This window comes from Diprion similis, chromosome 12 (genome assembly GCF_021155765.1).
Source record: "Diprion similis isolate iyDipSimi1 chromosome 12, iyDipSimi1.1, whole genome shotgun sequence".
NCBI lineage: Eukaryota > Metazoa > Arthropoda > Insecta > Hymenoptera > Diprionidae > Diprion > Diprion similis.
This window is the reverse complement of record NC_060116.1, coordinates 15,888,188-15,911,550: the sequence shown is the minus strand read 5'-3', so window position 1 is coordinate 15,911,550 and position 23,363 is coordinate 15,888,188. Positions and strand designations below refer to the sequence as shown.

General features: G+C 33.7%; 1 protein-coding gene and 1 long non-coding RNA gene across 2 annotated transcripts in view; one reads left to right on the top strand and one right to left on the bottom strand.

Moving 5' to 3' along the window:
- The window catches only part of LOC124413177 (AT-rich interactive domain-containing protein 5B-like), a 100,591-nt gene that overhangs the window by 9,935 nt on the left and 67,293 nt on the right, over positions 1-23,363 (top strand). Inside the window, exon 2 of the mRNA XM_046893572.1 lies at positions 11,336-11,587. Coding sequence (XP_046749528.1) covers positions 11,336-11,587 — 252 coding nt within the window. The remainder of the gene's footprint in view (positions 1-11,335; positions 11,588-23,363) is intronic.
- On the bottom strand, positions 2,626-22,163 carry LOC124413182. Its single transcript, XR_006929851.1, has 3 exons — positions 22,148-22,163; positions 7,121-7,128; positions 2,626-2,691 (listed from the first exon to the last, which is right to left on the bottom strand). It is a non-coding gene; the product is annotated as an uncharacterized LOC124413182 (long non-coding RNA).

Genomic DNA, 23,363 nt, shown 5'->3' with positions numbered 1-23,363 from the left:
AGAGAGAAAGAAAGAAATAAATAACAAGAAAGAAAAGTAAAAAAAAAAAAAAAGAAGAAAATTCTCCGTTAATTGTTTTACGTTGTCGTTGCTGTTGTTTTTCTCTCTTGACATTTCTTTCTGTCTTTTATCTGTTTGGTGTTTTTTTGTTGTTTTTTTGTTGTTTTTTTTTTTTTACCATAACTTCCGCATCATCATGCAGTGCGGCGAGTGTTGTTATTAATTTTTTCTTCTTCATCTTTCTCGTGTCGTTATTATACACTTATAGAAAAAAATCAATGATTTTATCTATAACAGTAAATAGTACATGACGTGATATACCAATATGTCTTTCCACTTGTCGCTTTTTTTCTCTCTCTCTCTTTCGACGAATATCAGTAGTCGGTGATAAATACAATGCATAAAATTTTGTGAAATATCTCGAGCTCCAATACTTTTATACAATTAATTATCTGGATAAAACTGGTCTATATTTTTCGATTTCCAAAAAGATTAACACGTTTGGTTGCTAACTCCGGCTCCCAGCTTAATGTATACTTGTTATATATATATATATATATATATATATATATATATATATATATATATATATAATACGCGTCACGATCGATCTTGAATTCATTTTCATCCTTCATGTTTCGTATTCGTATTAATATTATACACGCAAACATACCTATATATACATAAATAATATATATACAGGTAGGTATTGTACGTGTATACATATATATATATATATATAGATATGTATATTCACATATAAACATATATCGCAGAAATTTCACATGCCCGTCCCGAAGATTTGTGGAAGATACTTACACACGCATACACACACGCACATATGTGTATACATACACCTATGTAGTCAGATGTATGATTTATATTATACATATATACATTGAACATGCATCGTATACGTACGAAGGGAGGTCAAGTTATTGTTTTTACGTGCGTACAGGTATAATATAACAAATACGTATACACGTAATATATAATAACAACAACAGTAATAATATTAATAATAACTTGTTAAATTGCGATTGTGATGATCACGACGACGACGACGACGACGACGACGACGACGACGATGAGTTAGTGCTGCTGACGAATCAGCCGTGGAAATTTACGCATACATACGCACGAGTTTACGTCATATATATGCATGTTTGTCGGCTTGTATGTACAAAAGACAATACATAGATACCCGCGCGTTATTGTTATCATTATTAATATTAATATTGTTATTGTTGATTGTATTATTATTATTGTTGTTGTTATTGTTATTATTATTAATATAGGTATATCTCTTCGATTCTGCCAAAGTCGACCCCCCCCCCCCCCATTAAACAGATTATACTAAGTGTATGCGTATGTATAATATTATTATAATACGTGTGTGTGTGTGTATGTAGAGATACGTTGTTGCATGGAGGGATCATGCGCACTGTGTCGACTGCCGACACTTCCCCTCAATTCCCTTCCCGATCAACCTCCCACCCTTACCGACAATCCGAATCTCTGATTGTAAGAGAGAGAGAGAGAGAGAGAGATATAATGCGCGCGAAGCGAACGAAACGCAGTGGTTGGTGCTCGTGCAGCGCACGTGTGCAAAGACGAGGGCGGGAAAGAGAGAGGAGTGGAGGGGCGAGATGGAGAGGGATAGAGAAAGAGAGAGAGAAAGAAAGAGAGAGAGAGAATGGTGACTAGCGCAATATGAATGCATCTAGTATGTGTAGATGTGCGTATGTATACATATACTCGTGATACTCGTAGTTATAATGTCTCTACGATGCACACACGAGGGCGCATATACACTCGTCCGTAATTTATCTATCTTCTTTGTCTAACTCACGCGACGATGCTGCTGCTTCGCTAGCTAGTCCATGCATAGCCGTGTGCTGGTTTAAAACTATAACTTTAATCTATAACTTGAAGCTGCTCTGTGTGTGTCGTGTTTGCAACGTATGAAACGTATGTACGTATTCATAACGTATATAAAATAAGGATTTGCCGAAACAAGATTTAAGGAAGAAATCGATTGTAGAGTTTGACTGTGTGGGAGATGAAGATATAATATATATATATATATATGTATATAAAGTTTGGGCAACCCAGTTGAAATTTCTTGATGCACTAGAAGTTAGATAGCGGACTCAAAAATATGGACGCCATTTTAAAGAGGACCCTCCATTCTGCTCGTAGAAAATTCTGTGCCGTTTTTTTTTTTCTCCCCTTTCAAATATATTCTTTTTTCTCTCGTTTTTCTGCCCCTGGTACGTAATTTTGAACGTGGCCGTATTTTGCCAACTTTTTTGGCCGCCAATAATTATCCCCACAGTTTGGAGAAAATTATTTTCTCAGTTTTGTTTTGTGGCAGATTTAAGAAAGACTTGAAAACCAACATTTTCGATTTTTTTTTTTTTTTCGTTTCTGTTTTCTTTGTTCTTTTCTTTTTAGAAAATTTTGTACGATTTTTTCTCGCCCCAGTGTTGCATTGTTATCTGAGAATCACATGCCTTAGAAAAAAAAAACAAAAAAATAAAATCAGAAACAAAAACTCGTAGAGGATTTTCTAAACGAGCAAAAAATTGAGGCATATTTTTCCTACTTAAAACCGCGTCTTTATTCTTAAGTCCGCTATCCAACTTTTAGTGCGGCGAGAAATTTCAACTGGTGTACCCAAACTTTTGGCTTTTTTTTTTTTTTTTTTTTTCTTTTCCTCAACACTCACACACACACATACAAAATTAGTATTGGAAAGTGAGAGAAGTGAGACGTAAGAGAAGTAAAAAATCGCATGTTTTCATTACACGTATGTACATATATTTACGTATTGTACGTATGCATGCAGTATGTAAATGTGTTATATATATAATTATATATATATAATACGACACAGATTATATGATTATACGTGTATAGGGTCGCACAATTAAATGGGATACATAAGGAGGGTAAAATCGTTCGTTCGCCGTGAACTATATCGATTATTCAAAGATAATTATGATGATGATGATGATGATAATAATAATAAGAATCGTGACAGTTTAGTCAATGTGTAATAAATTTTCTATTTCTGTATTTTTATAATATTTAAAGGTCATTCGTTTTCCCGATTTTTCCATACATGTATTGTGTACCTCTCAATTTTTTTTCATACGTGTACTTCCTTTTTTTTTTTTTTCTTTTAATTTTCATCTCTGATCTCTTACGTATCAATTCACGCATCGGCGTACAGTGTAATAATTTGTAAAAAATATCTGGACATTTTTATACCCCTGTATGTACCTATACACATATGTATATGAGGTAAATGCAATATCAGTGCAATTACATGATCAATCGAACAAAGGAGCTGAACGAGTAATTGTTAATGAACTGTGGCCGTTTGACGATGTAAATTATAGATTTTTTTCTTTTTTTTTTTTTCTTCACTATCTTCATCGATTCGAATGTTTACATATACCTTGATAACATCGATATATATATATATATATATATATATATACATAAAATGACGTACATAAATCATTGTTTAATGCTACGTGACGATGACGAAGTTTCGTACAAATTATTATACGAAATATGAAATATAACGTATCCGCCGATGTTTATTCTCATTTTTTTTTATTTTTTAACTATTACATGTGTGCGTCTGTCTGTTTACACTACTATTGCTTATACAATACACCGAGTCAGCGTGTTGGTCGTTTTTTCTACAGCTCGTGCGACTTATCTTATACCGCTGCTGCTGCTGCTGTTGCTGTTCGTCTGCTGGTTGGTCGGCTGAATGGAGGGGGGGGGGGGGGGGGATTAGATAAATGACGATTACGCGTTTTAAACGATCTATATTATTATCGTCCTACCTATAATATAGTACTATGCATATACAGTGCAGCTAATATCAGGGTTAATTTTATAAAGAATAACCGAATACTTATTATTATTATTATTATTATTATTATTATTATTATTGTACAATCACTATTTATCTGCGTCGTACCTATGTATATATATGTATATATGTATGTATGTATACGTACAACTCGATATAATTATGTACCTATATGTATACTACAAGGTACGAGTCTTTTTTTTCCATCGCGGTGGTTTAATTTCCTTTTTTTTTTCTTTTTTTGTCCTTTTTTTTTGTTTTAGTTCGTTTTTCGTGTACTCACTTTACGTTGATACGTATCACGTTGATGTTATCATTATCATTATTTCGTGGAGTATATTATGTTACATACAGAAATACAATCGTATACTCGTATTGTACAGATAAAATGCCTGGATAAACACACACACACACACACACACACACACGCACGCACGCGCACACATATGTATACGTATGTAATACGTATAGAATAAATATTACGAGATGGTATGAGAATGATCGTTGCGTTGTTTTACGTATCACCGTGTATAATATACAGTATAAATAAATGAAATACGCGTATTGGTTAGATTCCGAATACAGTGAAAAGAACGCGAGGTCCACGACAATCCGCATATGCGATATACAAAAACACAACGAAGTAGGCAGAAAACGTTGTTGCAGTCGGTGGTGGGAGAACCAAAAGCAGCCGAGGAGAGTCTCAGGTGACGGGTGGGGGTGTTGTCCTACCGCCGGTAGTGTGTGTGTGTGTGTGTGTGGGGGGGGGGGGGGGGGGGGTAAAATGAAGATTGACGCCATAAATACTAATGTCGGCGGTATGCGTTCGTAGGAATATTATCTACATACATATTTATAGGTTGATGATGGGTGCGTGAGCGAGTGTGTGTGTGCGTGTGTTCTTTGTTTTTGTTTTTATTTTTCTTCTCATTTCCTCCCCCCCTCCGCCCCCTGCCGGAGTTCGTCTGCGGCCCGACGGCGACGCACTTCTTTGCTCAGACTGTACGCCTACTCTTTAAAACACATTGGAAATAGTTATGACAGTGGTTCTCATTCGGTGATACTTGGTTTTCTCGTCGTCGTCGATGCAGTTAGTCAGCGGTACGCATATCTACTCGCAATCGTTACACGTAAATAAATTTATTACATTTGTTTAATAATATTATACAATCATCGATTCGTTTTGTTCCTTTATACTTCTTGTTTTTTTTTTTTTTTTACCGTTATTGTTGTCGTTGTTGTTGTTGTTATTATTATCGTTTGACTTTAAATTTTACAATTAATCTTAATACATATGTACAACAATATACAATCTGTCCGTCAGTTATAAATAATGATAATATAATGTATATGAAAAAAAGAAAGGAAAAAAAAAAAATTTATTCTCGACGATGACGAATGTGATATTATATACGTTACATGTACGTTTACGTACGTATATGTTGCAACGTTTAAAACAGCGGGGGGAGGGGGGCGAATGACAAGCAGGAAGCAAATAAAGAAAGAAAAAAAAAGACACAAATGAAAAGGAACGAGAATCGTGTATCAGCGTTTTAAAAATTTGTTGAATTTCCAAATCGTGCCTGAGGTTTGAATATGTCGTGAATACAGCAAAAGAAGAGAAGAAATGGCAAACTCGTTGCAAAGCATGGTAGGATGAAGTGAGTGGCGCGGGGTTCCGAAGAGCGGTTGAAACGGCAGGATTGGGGTGGTGGGGGGGTAATGTACAGTCAGGTTAGAAAACGAGGTCAACGAATGATGTTATTTTACGAATAATTCATACGGTATATACATATGGATAAATTATTGTACGTCATATATACACTAGTCTTGCGCCGAGTAGATATTTTTTATTATTTTCGGCTTATTCGTCGAATCGACGAACTTATGAAAATACGCTAAACGAATAGGAGAAATTAATTACTTGAACATTTTATAAGCGCGGTATGAGGATATTTAATTTTTTTTTTTGTTTCGTTTTGTTTTCAACGTTTCCCTGATGCATAAATATATATTGATAACGAAATTTTTTCTTATATCTATATATGTGTGTGTGTGTATATATATGTATATATATATATATATATATAACATAAGGTATTCAAAGAAAAGTGAAAATGACAATTTCTCCGGCAATGAATCGCGAGAGTCACGCCACCAGTGATCGAAAAACCAGTCTCTCGCATCTTCATTACGTATAATAATAATTGTTTATTATTTATAAACAGCTCAGTGCCGTAAAAGTTGTGTTACATGTATGCGTGCATGTGTATGTATATGTATACATACCGGGACCATCTCTAGAAACTAAACAGGAACTGCGCATGCGCCAAATGATTCAATTTCATTGGTCAGCGAAATTGCCCCGCGGAGTAATTTTCGTCAGCTAACCAAGGCGACCAACGTACACGAAATGTGACAAGGCTCTGAATATCTCGCGCGTAAAGTAGCGTATTGAGGTTATGTTGATATTTATTCCTACTTATCGTGAATTTTCTAAGAAAAGTGTCATTCAGCAATACCGTAGTTGATATTAGAAGATATTTAATCGACACAATAAAGGCGTCAATGGAGAAACAAATATCAAAAGCTACAGAAATTGGATCAGTTATTTATTGAAAGAAGAAATCTGAAATTAAATGTGGAACGTCATCAACGAGTGGGAGTCTAGGCAAACTGAGGCAGGTAAGTAAAAATATTGTTTATTTTAAACAGATTCTTTATTTACATGAAATTAAAAATAAATGGATTGTTGAAACCCAGCAGAAGGTTGCTCCAGAGTAGATTTGTTACAGTGCAGTGCTCCGGAAGCCAGTAATCAGTGCCGATGAACATAAAATATTAAAATAAAATCAGTAACAAGGAATAAAAGAAATAGTGTATCTTGAAACACAAAGCTTAGGAGTACAAAAAGTAGCAATTCGTTTTTCTGTCGCAATTTATTGATAGTTAGTGGTATCCAGAACAATTAGAAGCTCTTGTCTGATGATAATATCTTTTAATATTTTCAGGTGGGAAACAACCATCATCGAAGCGAGACTAAAGTTGTCAGGCGTCGAAGCGTGTGAGTAAATTTCTGATACTATGATATTTGCATATTACAATATTTTCACATGTATTCAATGATAAAATTCGTTTGTTCTGACAGATTTAAAGTTTCAAATTTGGATAATAGGATGAAAATCATACCTTACCTGATGGTCAAAACGTTTTGGTGGCTAGGACCCTAGTTTCTCGATTGGTGCCACCGTTCCAACCATCGAACCTGGTTGTTCCGTTGTTCCATTAGACAACAGGTATCCGAAGGAATTTCTTCTGGTCATCGCCACCTTCTGAACATCAGTCGTGGCAAAATTGAAGAGCACGACACGCTACAGATCATGGTGTTTGAATATTCCATCATTTTAGATCTATCGAGCCAATAGTAATAAGTTTGTTATTCAACAATTGCTGCTAACTAATTTTACAGAGCAATCATTCCGTGCACCATTGTCATCCAAGCAGTATTATTGGCCCGAATTATTTTTCAAATTTTATTTTCGGCAGTTTTGATATTTTATTTTTCACTCTCTTGGTATTCAATTCAGATGAATAGTGTTTCAAGTGTTAAAATAAGATTCCAAGGATGAATTTTGATGTGTAAACTGAACCAATCTCAATCTAAAAATGTTGGATAACTTCAGTTGAAAATGTCTTTAAAGTCAATATTATTCGACAGTATCATCTGACTAGCTAGTTGCAGCTATCATCCGTGCTTGAGCCTCGTTCAACCCCAGCAAGGTCTGAGGAATGCATTCACTTACTAGTACACGTTACAAATGATCACTTTGTCTACAATAGGACTTACTTGCTGGCTAACTTTTTTATGATGAATCTTTATCAGGGAGTTATCCGGTAACTTATTGAAAGCTTGAAACCAGATTCAATTTTATACTCTTACAATGGTCCTTCATTGAAACTGAGAGTTTGTGAATCTCCATTTATTACAATTAATTCTGCATCCCATGTTAACACTATTCGAAACAAAAAATCTCATCCTAAAATTGGAAATGGAATCTGCAATGCAAAAGTTATCTAGTGGCACAAGTTAAAAACAAAGAACCTTATAACGGTTTCTGCAACAGAGGGATTCCTTCCGGATATTCATGTTACTGGATGATGTTCGGAGCACTATGAACAAGATATTGTATTGGATTTAGGTTTAAGTAAGTATTTTTATGAACTTCAGTGAAAATTAGATATTCATTTGTTTCAAAGGAACAAGGGGTACAATGTTGAACCCGATAAGTCAATATTTTCATATGAATGTTCCGAACATTACTCTAAAACATGATTATCCTCAAAGTTAATTGTGACACTGAGGCACATTTTGAAAATGTTGATTTTTAACTTGTGTCACAGAATTTTTCTGAGTTTTACTCTTCGGATTAGATTTTTTTAGATTAGATTTGAAATTGAAAGAAACCGTAAGATCTACAACTTCCTTTTCCAACCAACAAAAGTGGCCGATGATCTCTGCATGTGTCATGAATTGAATGGGAAGAGAAGACATCAGCGAACAGCAGAGATGCTATTATTCTGGCTGTATTTTCTGTTGAAAGAAAAAAATTTCATTGTTATTCCTAATGTACGAAGTAATGAAAATGATTGAATAAATTGTCCCCACCTACCTGCTTCGTTTCTTCCAAGCGCCCAACATTTAAACAGATTTCTTGTTTCAATCGAATAGGACGAATTTTCAAAGAGCATCAGCATTAAATTCCGACCGTTCTTTGAACAATCAATTTTCAATAACAAATGCTTCCCAAGCCTTTCCGAGTGACTATCTCAATGACTTGAGATTCTAACCTCAAAAATGCATGTGAACTACATCGCCGACAGAAACAGAGTTTGACAGCAAGGTCTCGGGGTGGCCAGACTGCACGGACGGCGGATTTAAATTCGCGCATGCGCAGTTCCTGTTTAGTTTCTAGAGATGGTCCCGGTATATGTACACAATAACAACAGACTTTTAATTACTGTACAGTGTATATACGTATATATACGTACTATAGCTACGTTAACAAGTCCATTGTGTATTAAGCTTTTCACAACGAGTCAGAGATAACGCGGTGGTGGAAAAATTAACTTTCGGAATTAAAATCGACATTGGAAATAAAATACACGCAATTATTGTTTCTTGACGCTTTTGTTAAAAAATATTTAGATATCTTTTAATGTAAACTTCCGTTAGGATATATTTTATACAATATATGTGTAAAAAATTGTTATTATTATCGTTATTGTTGTTATCATCGTCATCATCATCATCATCATCATTGCGCGATTTAAGAATCATCGATTATAAATCTTTGAGAATTGTTTCACCATATTTTTCGCGTTATTAAAACTTTCTGTCTCATTTTATTCTCCATCGAGTTTTCTATTGCGTACATATAAAAACTTCTTTCCGAGTAGGCATTCGTGCATTTAAGAGCCACTACTTAAAAATCAATGCAACAACAAGGCACACATTACTTTGGTTGAAATCTCGCGCTCCATGTAAGCAAACGGCCGAGCATTATCGGCGGCATGAAGTTTCAAGATACATGGGTAGTCGAGGAGAGGAGGAGCCATGCCAGCAGCAACACCACCTTAGAACCGGTATTCAATTGTCACTCCCCCATCTCATTTTGTCTACACACATGGATCTTATATCCTTACATGCGAGTACCTTGTATACATATATATATATATATACTATACATATATCAACAACAACAACAACAACAACGACAATAATAATAATTATTATTATACAATCTATATAGTCAATTAATCTGTTCTACGTTTCCCAGAATTTCTTCCCATTATTATTGTTATTGTTGTTGTTGTTGTTGTTATTACGTGTATTGCGTATGGAATTCGTTCGATTGCGAATATTTACGCAGATATTTATTTACGTTGTTTGTTTTATTTGTTAATTTTTATTTATTTTTTTTTATTTTCACGTTAGCCTTGCTTTTCCTTCTCTCTCGTGAATTTCGTTTTTATTTTTCATCGCTGGTATTGTTGTTTTTATGGTTTACGACGGTTCGCAATTTGCCACAGTTTATATATATATATATGTATAGAATGTATACGATATTGACGTACTCTATACAGATATACGATACGTATATTATATTGTGTGTGTGTGTGTGTGTGTGTATATATAGATGTATTGTTTTCAATCATCGGTGTACTTTTTGTTAGTCTTATACAGTAAGCCTGTAGTTGTTGTGTGGTTCTGACACGATACGATAAACTTTCCTTTTGAGTCACGCTTTGTTTCATCGCAATCGACTGCCTCTCGACGCAGAGCCAATCAATTTTATTATATCGATGCAGTGAACTGGAATTACACGTTTCGGTGTCATATACATACCTATAATCTTATATACAAATATATGCGTGTGTGTGTATATATACACACCTATACCTATATACATGTATATAGGTAAGATGAAATATGGATTTTTAATCGATTATATTAACACGCTTTTTAAATCGTTTTATTCTTTATACTCGCGTAGATCTGTATTCTAACCGACCAGTGTAGACAATTTGTTGAAATTTTGTTTTCAATCCTTCAATTTACTTCTTATTATATTGTTGTTTGAATTTTTTTATTTTATTTTTATTGTTATTGTTATTATTATTATTATTTGTTTTATAATTTTTACATTTTATACACTTATTAATCGATAAAATACGTATCGCGACAGGCTGTGCAGTTGTTTTTGTTCGTTTGATTATATTTCGAGGGTAAATTAAAACGCGATGCGATATTTAACGTATTATATTAACAATTGTTTTATTTTATTTCTTTATTTACTTACTCGTTCATTCATTTGTTATTAGTGTTATCGTCTACCCGCGTGCTTATACTTATGTATGTACATACATATTCAATATCATTTTTGTCGTCCTTTTTTACTTTCAAACGTTAAATTTGAATTATTTATTTATTCAATTGCCGACTGTTTTTTTTTTTTTTTTTTTTCACCGTGAAGTTAAATTATGTATTGTATATTGTTGATGAGAAAGAAAAAAAGAAAAAACCACTTGGCAGTGTGACGATTACGAACAAAAAGTTTTATTTTCAGATCTCTCTTCCAATTCAGTCGATGCGATCTATTACGTTCCGTGGCTGTTTTAGCAATTGTTAATTCGATTGCTATTATATTATACTTTGACAGATTATTATAATTGCAGGTTTAAAATTTTTTTTACATTTTTCTGCGTCTCTGCGTTGGACGATTAATACACAAAACAAAAAAATAAATAACTATATATATATATATATATATATATATATATATATATATATATATCAAATGATCTGAATGAAATGAAATTGTTTGAAATATAAATTTCTACCATTAATTATTTTTCTAAAGACTTGTGAAATTATTTCAGCTCCTCGGCGGTGCGTGCTTTAGCCACGGACCTTACACATTCTACAAAGCAGTGAGGATCGGCAACGGTCGTGTTCTTCGATTGGGAAATTTTTTCCTAACAAAACTTTGGAACGACGCTGACTTGGTTAGCATCGGCGAGCTGCAGCTATTGTGGCTCGATAGTCGGGGTCCCAATCAGCCTCTCGCCTCTCTCAGATTATATTTTCTACCGGAAAATACTCCGGACGGACGCAGAGATACTCACGGAGAGGTGAGTTCCATGCAACCAGCATCCCTTTATTCATTTATTTATTTATTTATTTATTTATTTATATGTTTGTTTGTGTTTTTAATTTTCTTTTTCTCTATCGTCTCTTTTGAATCTCTTCTCTAAATTTTCATCTACAAAAAAAAAAAAAAAAAAAAATATCAAATAAACTTCAATACAAAATTATCTCCGCTTGCAATAACAAGTCTTCTCCTCAATAAGATGTTTGTTATTTTGTCACGATTAATAAACAGAAGAGATAAAGAAAAATGGAAAAAAAAAAAACACAAACAACAAATTCCTGATTTTTCTTTCCAATTGTCGTATTTCTTATCGTGTAGGTGCTACAAAATTGATTCTCCATATTGAAAGTAAAAAATGTGAAAACAAAACAACATGATTGCGAAAAGTATATCTGCGCTTATAGAATCTGCACTCGGTTCAACGGACTATTGAGAGGATTTAGGGAGGGGGGGGGGGGGGGGGGGGCGGAATACATATTGCAGAGCGGAGCGTATATATATATATAAATGTGTGTGTATGTATGAAGGACGGTGCGGTGCAGTACATGCAGTTATGTACAAACTCGTGTATAATTTATATAGATAGATGGATAGAGAGACAAAAGGTTGAGGGTTGGGCAAAGGGGTGTTTTCGACGAGGAGTAGGTATCAAAGTGCGGAGGAGAGCTTAGCGATAGGCGAGACCATCCTCGTTTGAGTCGATGATTGAAATATAATCCAATTTGGTTGACGATTGATATAATGACGGCGACTTTGATTACCTTGGCGTATGAAGTTTGTTGTTTATTTGTTTTATGATTTTGTTTTCTTTTATTTTAATTTTTCTTTCCGTTTTGTATTGTGCGAAATATAAATACATATACTTTAATTACACGCATTACACGAAAGAAAACTGCGAAAGTTGAAACGGGATTGTTACGAACAGTTTTCATTTTTAATAACATTGATAAATGCGATGTCGATGAATTTTTGTTGCACAAGTCGTGGATTTAATATATATATATATATATATATATATATATATATATTTTCATTCTTTTACTCCCCCGACACCAAAAATATCGTGGAAATTATTGAATTTTCAAAGTTTACTTACAAGTTTAATAGCGAAAAATATTTAATAAACAAGATCTTGTGGCAGATAGGTGAAGTTCAAAAGTTTCCATTTTTCTCCTCTCTCTCGCTGTCTTTTTTTTTTTTTTTTTCTTTTTATATGATCCATAATATTGCAAAGCGTTGTTGTCTGCAATATTTGTAATGATTATTTGTTTGTTTTTTTTTTTCTTTTCGTTGTTTCTCTCTTCTTCCAGTATAAATAAGTATTCTTATTTTTACCTCTAACAGGTATTAGATTTGGTGTTTTTTCTATTTTCACGAGTTACGCTCGGTGGAACAAATTACGGGGTTTGACTATTATTATACGTATAAAAATATACGTGTATTATAGGAGGGTTGGGGAGGGAGGCAGTTTGCAGATTTTCGACGAAAGGGAGGGAGGCTTGGCTCGATGGTTGGTTGGCTGGTTGGCTGGTTGGCTACAGAGGAGCCTTTCGACGTGGCTTGTGTTGTTTGGACCTAGTTTTACTCAAAAGCGGGAGAGCGAGAGAGAGAGAGAAAGAGAGAGGAAGAGGGCTAGACGAAGTAAAGGAAACGAGAGTAGCGCAGGGGGAGAAAGGAGAAAGATGGATATACAGCACAGCGTATCACACGCGATACGTACAGGGTGTTTATAAATTATTTGATGTTTCTTCGTTTTTTCTTTTCATTCACGAATACTTTTCCACGCCAAGCAATCGTTTAGGTATCGCTAATATTTTTTCACCTTGGTGCGTGAAAGGAATTACATTATAATAGGGGAAAATTCAATCAATTCATTCAATCTTCGTTTTTTCTAACAAACTTTTAAATGGTATTATTATTATTATTATTATTATTATTATTATTATTATTGTTACATGCGTAACCGATACGCAATCGATTAATTCAACTATACTGCAGAAAAATTTATACAATTTCATTCTATCCGTGTTTCTTATACTGTGCAAAAACAAAGAATGAACAAAAATAATCATTAATCAATGGATAGGAAGATAAGTGCAACGTACGAAAAATCGTGTAGTAAAATGAAATGTAATAAAATGAAATTTGATTTGTGTGTAGGTATATATGTATACACATATGAATACAATGTGTCGTGATAATTTATCTATTAGAGAGAGAGAGAGAGAGAGAGAGAGAGAGAGAGGTATGTTTTCGAGGAGCCACCCGTTAGACGGGTGTTGGATAGGCCGCTGCAGGCAGCAGAAGCTTCGGGCTTACGCTCGTAGCGATCGCGAGCAAGCAAGCAAGCAAGACTTACTTACCTACCTGTGTGTGAAGGCAAAGAGAATATTGCTAACCCTCACATGATAACATTAGGGTTCGAGCTTTGCCGGGCTGCGAGGCAACAGGGGTGAAACAGAGGGAAAAAAGGACGGAACGAGGAGAGGAGAGGAGAGGAGAGGAGAGGAAAGAGGGACGCGGACCCGTTATTCCAATTCTATTTAGACGTTGTTTAATGTTCTCTCTCACCCGTTGCGTGACTTGCGTATCGGTCTTGTTATTCTCTTACGCACACACACATGTGTGTATATTGTATATATATATATATATATATATATGTATGTATGTATGTACGTACGGTGGTGTAATAATAATGCACAACGTTATACGTAATCATTTAGAACGTGTAACGAATGGACTGGTCCGATATTTGTTGATTTCCTCCCTTTATCTTGTTGAATATTTTAGTTTTTCTATTTTCTTTTTTCTCTTTCCTTCTTCTTTTTTATTTTTCTTTTACTTTTCTTCACGAATTTCCTGGAGTAACATTTTTCTACTTCTTTATTCATTCAAGCTCTTTGGCGATACGAAACAGGATCAGACGAAACGTCGTAGTTTGCGACTAAAAAGAAAAAATAATTTATCCTCGCTGATTTGAAAACAAGAATTTAAACAACAAATATGTTGAATATAGTATATGTATATATAGGGACTGTCATTCGGATGAATTATATGTATATATAAAGTTTTTGATTGAATTCTTTATCGCAACGTGTGAAGAAGAATTTTCAGTACATGCAATTTTTTTTTTTTTTTTTTTTTCTATTTTTGTTTTAATTGCACAAAATTATTCGTTTAATCCGAATTTAATTATTTATTTCACTTACGCGAAGAGCCCTCGAGTTGTGTGTATAATATGCGAAATAAATGAGGAATCTTTTTATTTCTATTTTTCTTACTGGATAAAGTGAAATAATTTATATATCGTATGTATATATAATATTAATATCGCGTTTTGAATGTTTCGATTTCACGAATTGAATCGAAGTTGTGATTAATTGACGAATTTCTCTAGTCGCGACTTTCCCTCTAGATAGTACATGCAACGGCATATGTTTTCATTACACTATTATATATGTATATCGTATTTAATTATATATATATATGTGTATCTCATATATTATTTCCTTGATTCTTTGAATCGCGTGAAATAAAAGGAATTAAGGGGGAAGAGAAGAAAGAAAAAAAACACAGAATTATTCGCTTAGCCTTGGGGGCAATACATGTATACATGTATGTATGTATGTATGTGTGTATTGAGGTAAATGAATTCGGTTTAATAAGAATGGATGGAATTTTTTACCGACACGAATATTACCAATCGCTGCAGCAGCACTCTCGACGACCTCTCGGAGATGCCTCAGCATTTTATTTGTCGTCAGTTTAGTAGCTATATAAAATAACAACAACAACAACAACATCATCATCATCATTATCATTTACTTATAATCCTGCCTTAGCGCGTTGAGACGTGTATTTTTTCCTGCAATTTTTTTTCCCCTCCATTTATATTTTATCTTACCTTTCATTTTACTTACCTTTTATTCTCATACTTGAAAATTTCCCGTTCTTCTTGTCTCACCCGGTATTTTTTCAATTTTTTACTTATCGTCGTTTTAACGTTTTGTTGTGATTTTTACGCACATCCATTCGCAACATTTCCATCTACTTTATAATTTTTATTATATATTGTAATTAATTAATTTAATTCTCTTCAATACTCGTTTCGTTTCGATCGATATATGTATATATTATATATATATATATATATATATATATAGAATATTGAAATTGTTTAGAGAAACTTACTTTAGCAGCGCCTGCTACTGCGCCTGCTACTGCTGCTGCTGCAAGGTCTCGCGGAATAAATTGTTGTCGTTTCGTAATTATTATACCACGTATATATCTCTCTATAGTCTATATATAAACGCGTTTATATAGATATATAAATCCATAAACAAGCGTAACCTTGTTTTTCGCGAACCCGATGAAATTCGATTAGGTGTATTGTACAAATACTTGAACAGACGTAAAGTATAAAAAATATACGTATATATATATATATATAATACATACAATCGAGAGTGAATTTTCAAATATCTTCCAATCTCTCTCTTTCTCACTCTCTCTTTCTTTCTTTTATCGATATAAGAATGCACGACTTGTTGTTGAACGTGATTAGATACCACACTTCTATTATTAATATCAGTAACAATAATAGTACGATATATACTTGCATATTATTTATGTTAAGTTATGTCATACTCTTGAAAGGAATACGTTATACCGATGCATAATATGGAACACTGTAGAAATGTATTTGCTGCACAGTGCACGTAAGTTATATATACATTTCTAATCTCTTAAATTACAAATCCAATTTAGTCGTACAAAATTATCCGGCATTCCTTACAGAGCTTTAAATTTAACGCATTTCAATTCTTCTATTTCACCCTTCCATGCAGTTTAATACGTATAATGTGTGATATACAGTCCGCTTTACATCGTATACATATATATATATATATATATATATACATATATTTAATATATGTATGCATGTGCGTAGTGCGTTCGTCGCGTGCTGCAGTCCTCAGAGGTATTTCCGTTTTATTTTCGGCGTTCAATCCTCCGCGCTTATATCTCCGTATATGATGTACTATATACATCGTCTTATGTATGTATATATGTGTATGTATTATATATGCATGTAACTCGATGCAGGGCCGCTGGTTGCAGCGAAAAGTTGTATATATTCATTCATAATAGCAATACCTATGATGATGTATAAATCATTTCACGCCGCCCTTCTTTAGCGCGATGATGTGCTAATCTTTTAAATCGAAATTATAACGTCAATTATACACTGTATATTGTCGAAGCGTGGGTAATTAATGAATAAATAAATAAATAAATAAATAAACAAATAAATATCGTGAATAATATAATAACAATAATAATTATAAAACAACAATAATGAAGAAGAAGAATAACAAACGTTTGTAAAATTATTATACTTAATCGATTATAACTTCTTACGTTTTGTCTTTGACTTGTTGTAATGTGCGTTTCAATTTATGTAAATTTATTTACCTACACACTTTGTAATGTACGTGTATGTGTGTACATATTTCATTACATGCGCTGCTGATGCTGTCTCACTATGTATGCGTGTTCGTCGTTTTCCTCTTCCTCCTCCTCCTCCTCCTCCTCCTTCTTCTTCTTCTTTTCCTCATATTCTACTAGCCTCAGTGTGAAAGCTTATTTTATATACTCGCCGGTTGAATGTGTTTATGGGTTAGTATCCTGTCTTTATACCCGGTGATCGTTTTGTACAGATTATATTTTTATGTATAAATATATATATATTTGATTCGTGAATCTGTGCAGAAAATAATGCGGTATTAGAAAATGTGCCGATTACATCGAAGGCTGATTGTCGGCGCCATTTTATCATCGCATAACCTAAGTTTTCAATTTTTATTTTAAAACGGAGGCAAATATTAATTCTTTGGGTTTCAAATTACGTACTCATGTCACATGAATTAATCAAATCTAATTAATAATATACCTGTTCTAACATCCAGTAGCGATAAAACAAGGTAAACGGTCAGCCGTCAGTTTGCACGGTTGCATTAGTTTGATTTTTTTTACCACCCGATGGCGCATTGCAAAGTGACAATAACAATAATGATGGGTGAAAACGGCGGTATATAAACTATATACCTATGTATTATCATCGATAACAAATCATTTTTCTCCTCTCTCTCTCTCTCTCACGCAGTATATAATTAATCAATTACGAGATTAGTTGTTGTTTGTTTTGTTTTTGTTCGTTTTTTCATTCATCTAACTGCACCTCAATTATACTGTGCATGTAATGTAACGGATATGATTTTTTGCACATACCGCGTTAGTATGTACATACGTATAAACAAACTAGTAATATTCATAAACTTTCTTGATTAAATATGAAAGTTGATAATAAAGAAATATGAAAACTAGGTGATTAATTGTACTATTTTACGATTATTTATAATTTCGCGACACCGGGTATACCTATAACGACTTATCTATATATGGAACATATGCATATAAATGTGTGCAAGTTAAACGCATATACTTCTCTCTCTCTCTCTTTCTCTCTGGGTCTTTCTCGCCTTGATATATAGCACATGCACGCATCTACTAGCTATAATACATACGCGCATGCATGTGTCGTGTGTATTTATTATTGCTGCTGCTGCTGCTGCTGCTGCTGGTGCTGATGCTGCGAGTATGTATGATACCTATACGAGTATTATACGAGAACTGGCAAGTTGAGAGAAAAACAGTGAAGAGAGAGAGAAGGTGGTGGTGGTGGTGGTGGTGGTGGTGGTGGTCCGTTGAAAGGAAGGCCAGCCTTGCTTGCTTGCTTGCTTGCTTGCTTGCTTGCTTGCTTGCTTGCTTGCTGGTTGTGCCTTGTGTGCCGCAGCAACGAATAGGAGGAGTGTATTAACATCGTCGGACTGTCCATTTTTGTTATTATTGGTCATTGTACGTAATCCGATACAACCGGTCACACGAGAATTGCTCACTAGAAAATACAATATTAACTCCGCACCGCAGCAGCGTTTATAATAACCTGATATCGCTCTCCAGTATATACACTCTTCCATTTTATATATACATATATATATACACGTATTTTATATATAGTTGTGTTTCGCGATGAAGTATGATATTATTATACATTTCGGATTGGGCTTATTAATTTTTTTTTTGTTGAAGAAAGATACTAAAAGATAGTCGAGATATCGAAACGTGTTCTGTATTATGCAAATGTTAAACAAATGCAATATTGTTTTTTTTTTTTCTCTCTCTTCTTTGACTCATCTAACGTGTTGTAAATTGTTTGTTTCGAAGATTGAAGAATTTGTTGTTTTTTCTCTCTCTCTCTCTCTCTCTATTTTCTCGACAAGAATTCGAGGATCTATATCGATGTCTGATTAAAATGTTGACGTATCATTAAAATGGAAATGCAACGGCAAAAGAAAAAAAAAAAAAAAAAAAAACGAAAGAAAGAAAGAAATTGAAATTGAAACATCGCGAAATTCGGCTACGCAATTACCCGGATTAATTTGAATTTCAGTATAATTGTTCCAAATTATTATTTCTTTTTTCGTTTCTTTTGTTCGAAAATCGATTATTGATCATTATTGAAACAAACTTTACAATATCGTTCCTATACAGGTTTTTATAGCCTGTGAAATCCTATTTTTCGGTTACGGTAAAAAAAAAAGAAAAAAAAAAGAAAAACAAAATGTGAAAATATTTTATTATCATTTAATATATTATTTAAATTTATCTCGCGATGATTATTTCGTACCGCGGCGTAGACTTGTTAATGTATTTAAGTTCGTTTTTTAATTTTATAATTTTAATTATACACGACTTAGATTCAGACCATCCCGTAGGAATAGGAGATTCTTCTTCGGTGGAAACTGTACGCGCGCCGTCCGATGCTTGTAAATCATAGAAACATTTTCTCTCCGCCTCTTCAAGTTTCGGTTTTGTTACAGTCGTTATACACAATTAAGCTCACCGCTGTACAACCCTCGTATACTGTATACATAACTAACGTGTGTATAAGCTACGCCTAATATACGTATATATATATATATATATATATATATATACACATACACACACATGTAAGAGATGTATGTGCAGACATATATTCTATATGTATGTATGCGTGTGTGTATATGTATAAACACACAGTTTTTTAGTTATAATAGAAAATTTCTCGGTCGAAGTAATTCGGTCCTGGAACCCTTCTCCTTTCTCTCTTTCTCTACCTTCGTCTCCTACGTTCTTCTACTCAAAATCCTTGTCAGATTTCACGTCGTGACTATGCAAGGGTCGTCAACCCTCACCGTCTTCGTCTTCGTCCTCCTCGTTCCCTTTCCCTTTCCCTTTCCCTTCCCCTTCTTCTTTTTCTTCTTCTTATTCTATTATCATCGACGATGCGTCGCAGGCAAAATTCTACTTTCGTCCAAAGTTTTGTGCGATAGATTTTTAGGGGAGCGTTGAAAGAAGATGAGAAAGGAGAAAAAAGTGAAGAAACATTTTAGAACAAAAAACTGTAAAACCTGCAGTGTGCACACACACACACGCACACACACAGGTATATACATGTATCGTCCAATCATAACTAAACCTTTTTGGGGCCTTTTTAAACCCATCATGTTTAAAGCCGAAGCTGTAATAGGGTATTCGAAATATCTAGTTTCGGTTGTCCGTCTAGCCGCGGGTGGCGGGTGGCAAGTTTCACAGGAAACCCCCGGCATATGTACACACACACACACACACACACACGGTATATACATATAATATCATTGCAGGTATAAGATTATGGCACGTATGTATGTGTATATATATATATAGGTATAAATAATAGAGATTATGCCTTTTGTATAAGTATATATATATATATATATATATACACAGCTGCTGTAGGCATACCTGTACAGTCTATATTATATTTACCAATGTATAGGTATTCCGAACTTTTCGGAAAAGTTATTATTTCTTAGCACCGTTATACTTTTTCAAAATTCATTGGGTATAGAATAATCGAAGCTGAACCCTTGTGTGTGTGTGTGTGTGTGTTCTTTTTTTTTTTTTCTTTTTTTCTTCTTTTTATTTATCTATTAATTTTTCTTATTCGTTTTGTCTTACGACGAAGAGTCAATTATTATTTTCTCATCTCTGAAAATTTTCGAATCGTCGCTATTTGGCAATTTTGAAACTCTTGTTACTGTTACTGTTGATGTTGTTGTTGTTGTTGTCGTTGTTGTTGCTGCTACTGCAACAAAGCGACGATCATATAATATGCATAATCGACGTGCCGGTATGAAGACACGTTATTGCCATAAATGCAGTGGTTAGAATATAATACATGCGTATATGTATAATAATACTATAGTAACGTGATGTATGTACAAGAACGTGTATTATACATATATATGCAGTTACATAGATATATAACAGACACGATACCTACCTACTCAAGATGGCGACTGCGGATACGTACATACATACATAGAATTACCTGGCCTGGCAACCGTGGATCTTGTTCTTACTTTACGTATAATTATAAAGTCGCCGGAATAATATAGCGTAATGTTCTCTTATATGTATATATATATATATAACACAAGACGACTATCAACATCATTTATACTATACTATACATATACGCATCGCGTTTAACATACTTATTACCACTTCCTGATCGTCCTCATCCTCCGAGGCTTCCCCCCACTTCAATCCTTCTTTCCACATTTATATATTTCATTATTTATTTGTTTTGTATCTCTTTGATTCAATTTGCGTATTATTGATATTATTGTCATTATTGGTATTGTTATTTTTATCTTTCAAACAATCGTCACCGCAGATTATCGAGAATCGTTGAGTGGGTCGATTAGATGGAAATTGTTCGTTGTTATTATTAATCTTATACTTACACTCGTGGAATGGACGGCGACGATTTATTTTTTCTCGTCTTTATTCTTCTTGAAAATATTTTTGTTGATTTTTTTTCTTTCTTTCTTTGTTTTTTTTTTTTTTTTTTTTTCTACCTGTTATTTCTTCTCGTTTCCCGAAGCATTCCATTCTTGAGAAATGACGAAAAAGGTAGAGAGAGAGAAACGATTTTTATGATTTAATTTGAGTTTCAGGGGAACTTGCCAATTGTTTTTCATGACATTTTTATTGTTATTATTATGATTATTCTTGTTATAAGCTTTAATTTTACTTATCCTATGTTATTCGTTTTCGACCATTTTCTTGAATATACATATACAATATATATATATATATATAGGTACTTCGGACAACGCCTATGCTGTATATGATACAATGATAAATTCATGTCTAGTACACATCGCATGTATATAAAGCGTCGTAGTTTCACAGATTTGTGATAATAATAAGAACAGCAACAACGATAATGATAACAGTAATAATAATATTAGTAATAACATACCTGTTCTCGGAGAAATGGTGAAAACGTGAGGAGAGTAAATCATTTATATTATTGCAATGGCAGTGGCTGTCTGGTGTAGCGAATGGAAGAAATAATTAATCCGTCTCATACACTCGGATACACATATATATACATATATATATGTATATAAGATTTATGTCGCAAAAGTTTTGACGGGGAAAAAAAAAAGAAACAAAAACAGAAAGAAAAAAAAACCTCCTTACAAAACAATTCGTAGAGAACGAAAGAGAAATATATATGTATATATAGAGAGAGAAGGAAACGAAGGCGCAAAATTAACAAAAAATAGAAATACATATACATGTATATGTATATTAGACTGTATCAAAAAAATTGACAATTTTTTTTTTTTTAATGGTATACTGAAAATATTGTTCAAGATGACGAAAAAGAAATACCATAAAAATTTCAGATTTTAATATTGATATTTAGAAGTGCCTCATCGCGATTTTCTACTTTCCATAAGAATAACATGGCAAAAATGGTTATTGCTCCCTGCGATTTTTATAACTAGATAACGAGGCGTCGTACAGAAAATTCATAAACATTTTTTTGTAGGAAATGGAACGTTCTACAAAAAAGGTATCTTGTCATTTTACGATAAATCTACTCCTTCAAAAGTTATTTGAGGTCCTTTGCTGATGTTTGACCATCCATTGTAATTGTTCCTGGGTCAAAGTAATATATATATACATTATTACATGTATACATACATGCATATACGCGTGATACATTGCCGATGTAAAATAGTTGTTTCTATATATATATATATATATATATAGTGTTAGGTACAGAGTAAAGTTCGTCATTTGCATATCGTATATAACCGAGCGGTACGCCACGACATTTCCTTCCCTCCATCCCTCTCGCCCTTCCACGATACCGCCACCCTTATATTTCCCAGTTCCGTTAGCGTTAGAAGCTTTGTCTAACGTAAATTTGCGAGAGAAGGATAAACCATGCAGGTTTGGTTATATACATACATATATACACGTGAAGGAATTAAAGGGAGGGGGGGGGGGGGGCTTTTACCACCGATTAAAAGCATTATAATTTATACAATTTATAGGACACCTACCTACAATATATATGTATATACTTTTACTATTATTCCATGTACAACTAATTTACTTTAAATACGTATACGTGTGTGGCTATATTAAATTAATGGGATATTAAATACGTACGTAATAAATGTGTGTGCGTATATATATATATATATTTATACGTTATGTAGGCTTAATAAAAATTTCTGGGGAAATCGGATGATCCCTCTTTCAGCTGCCGCAGAGGGTGAAGGTAACCTTTGAAACGACTT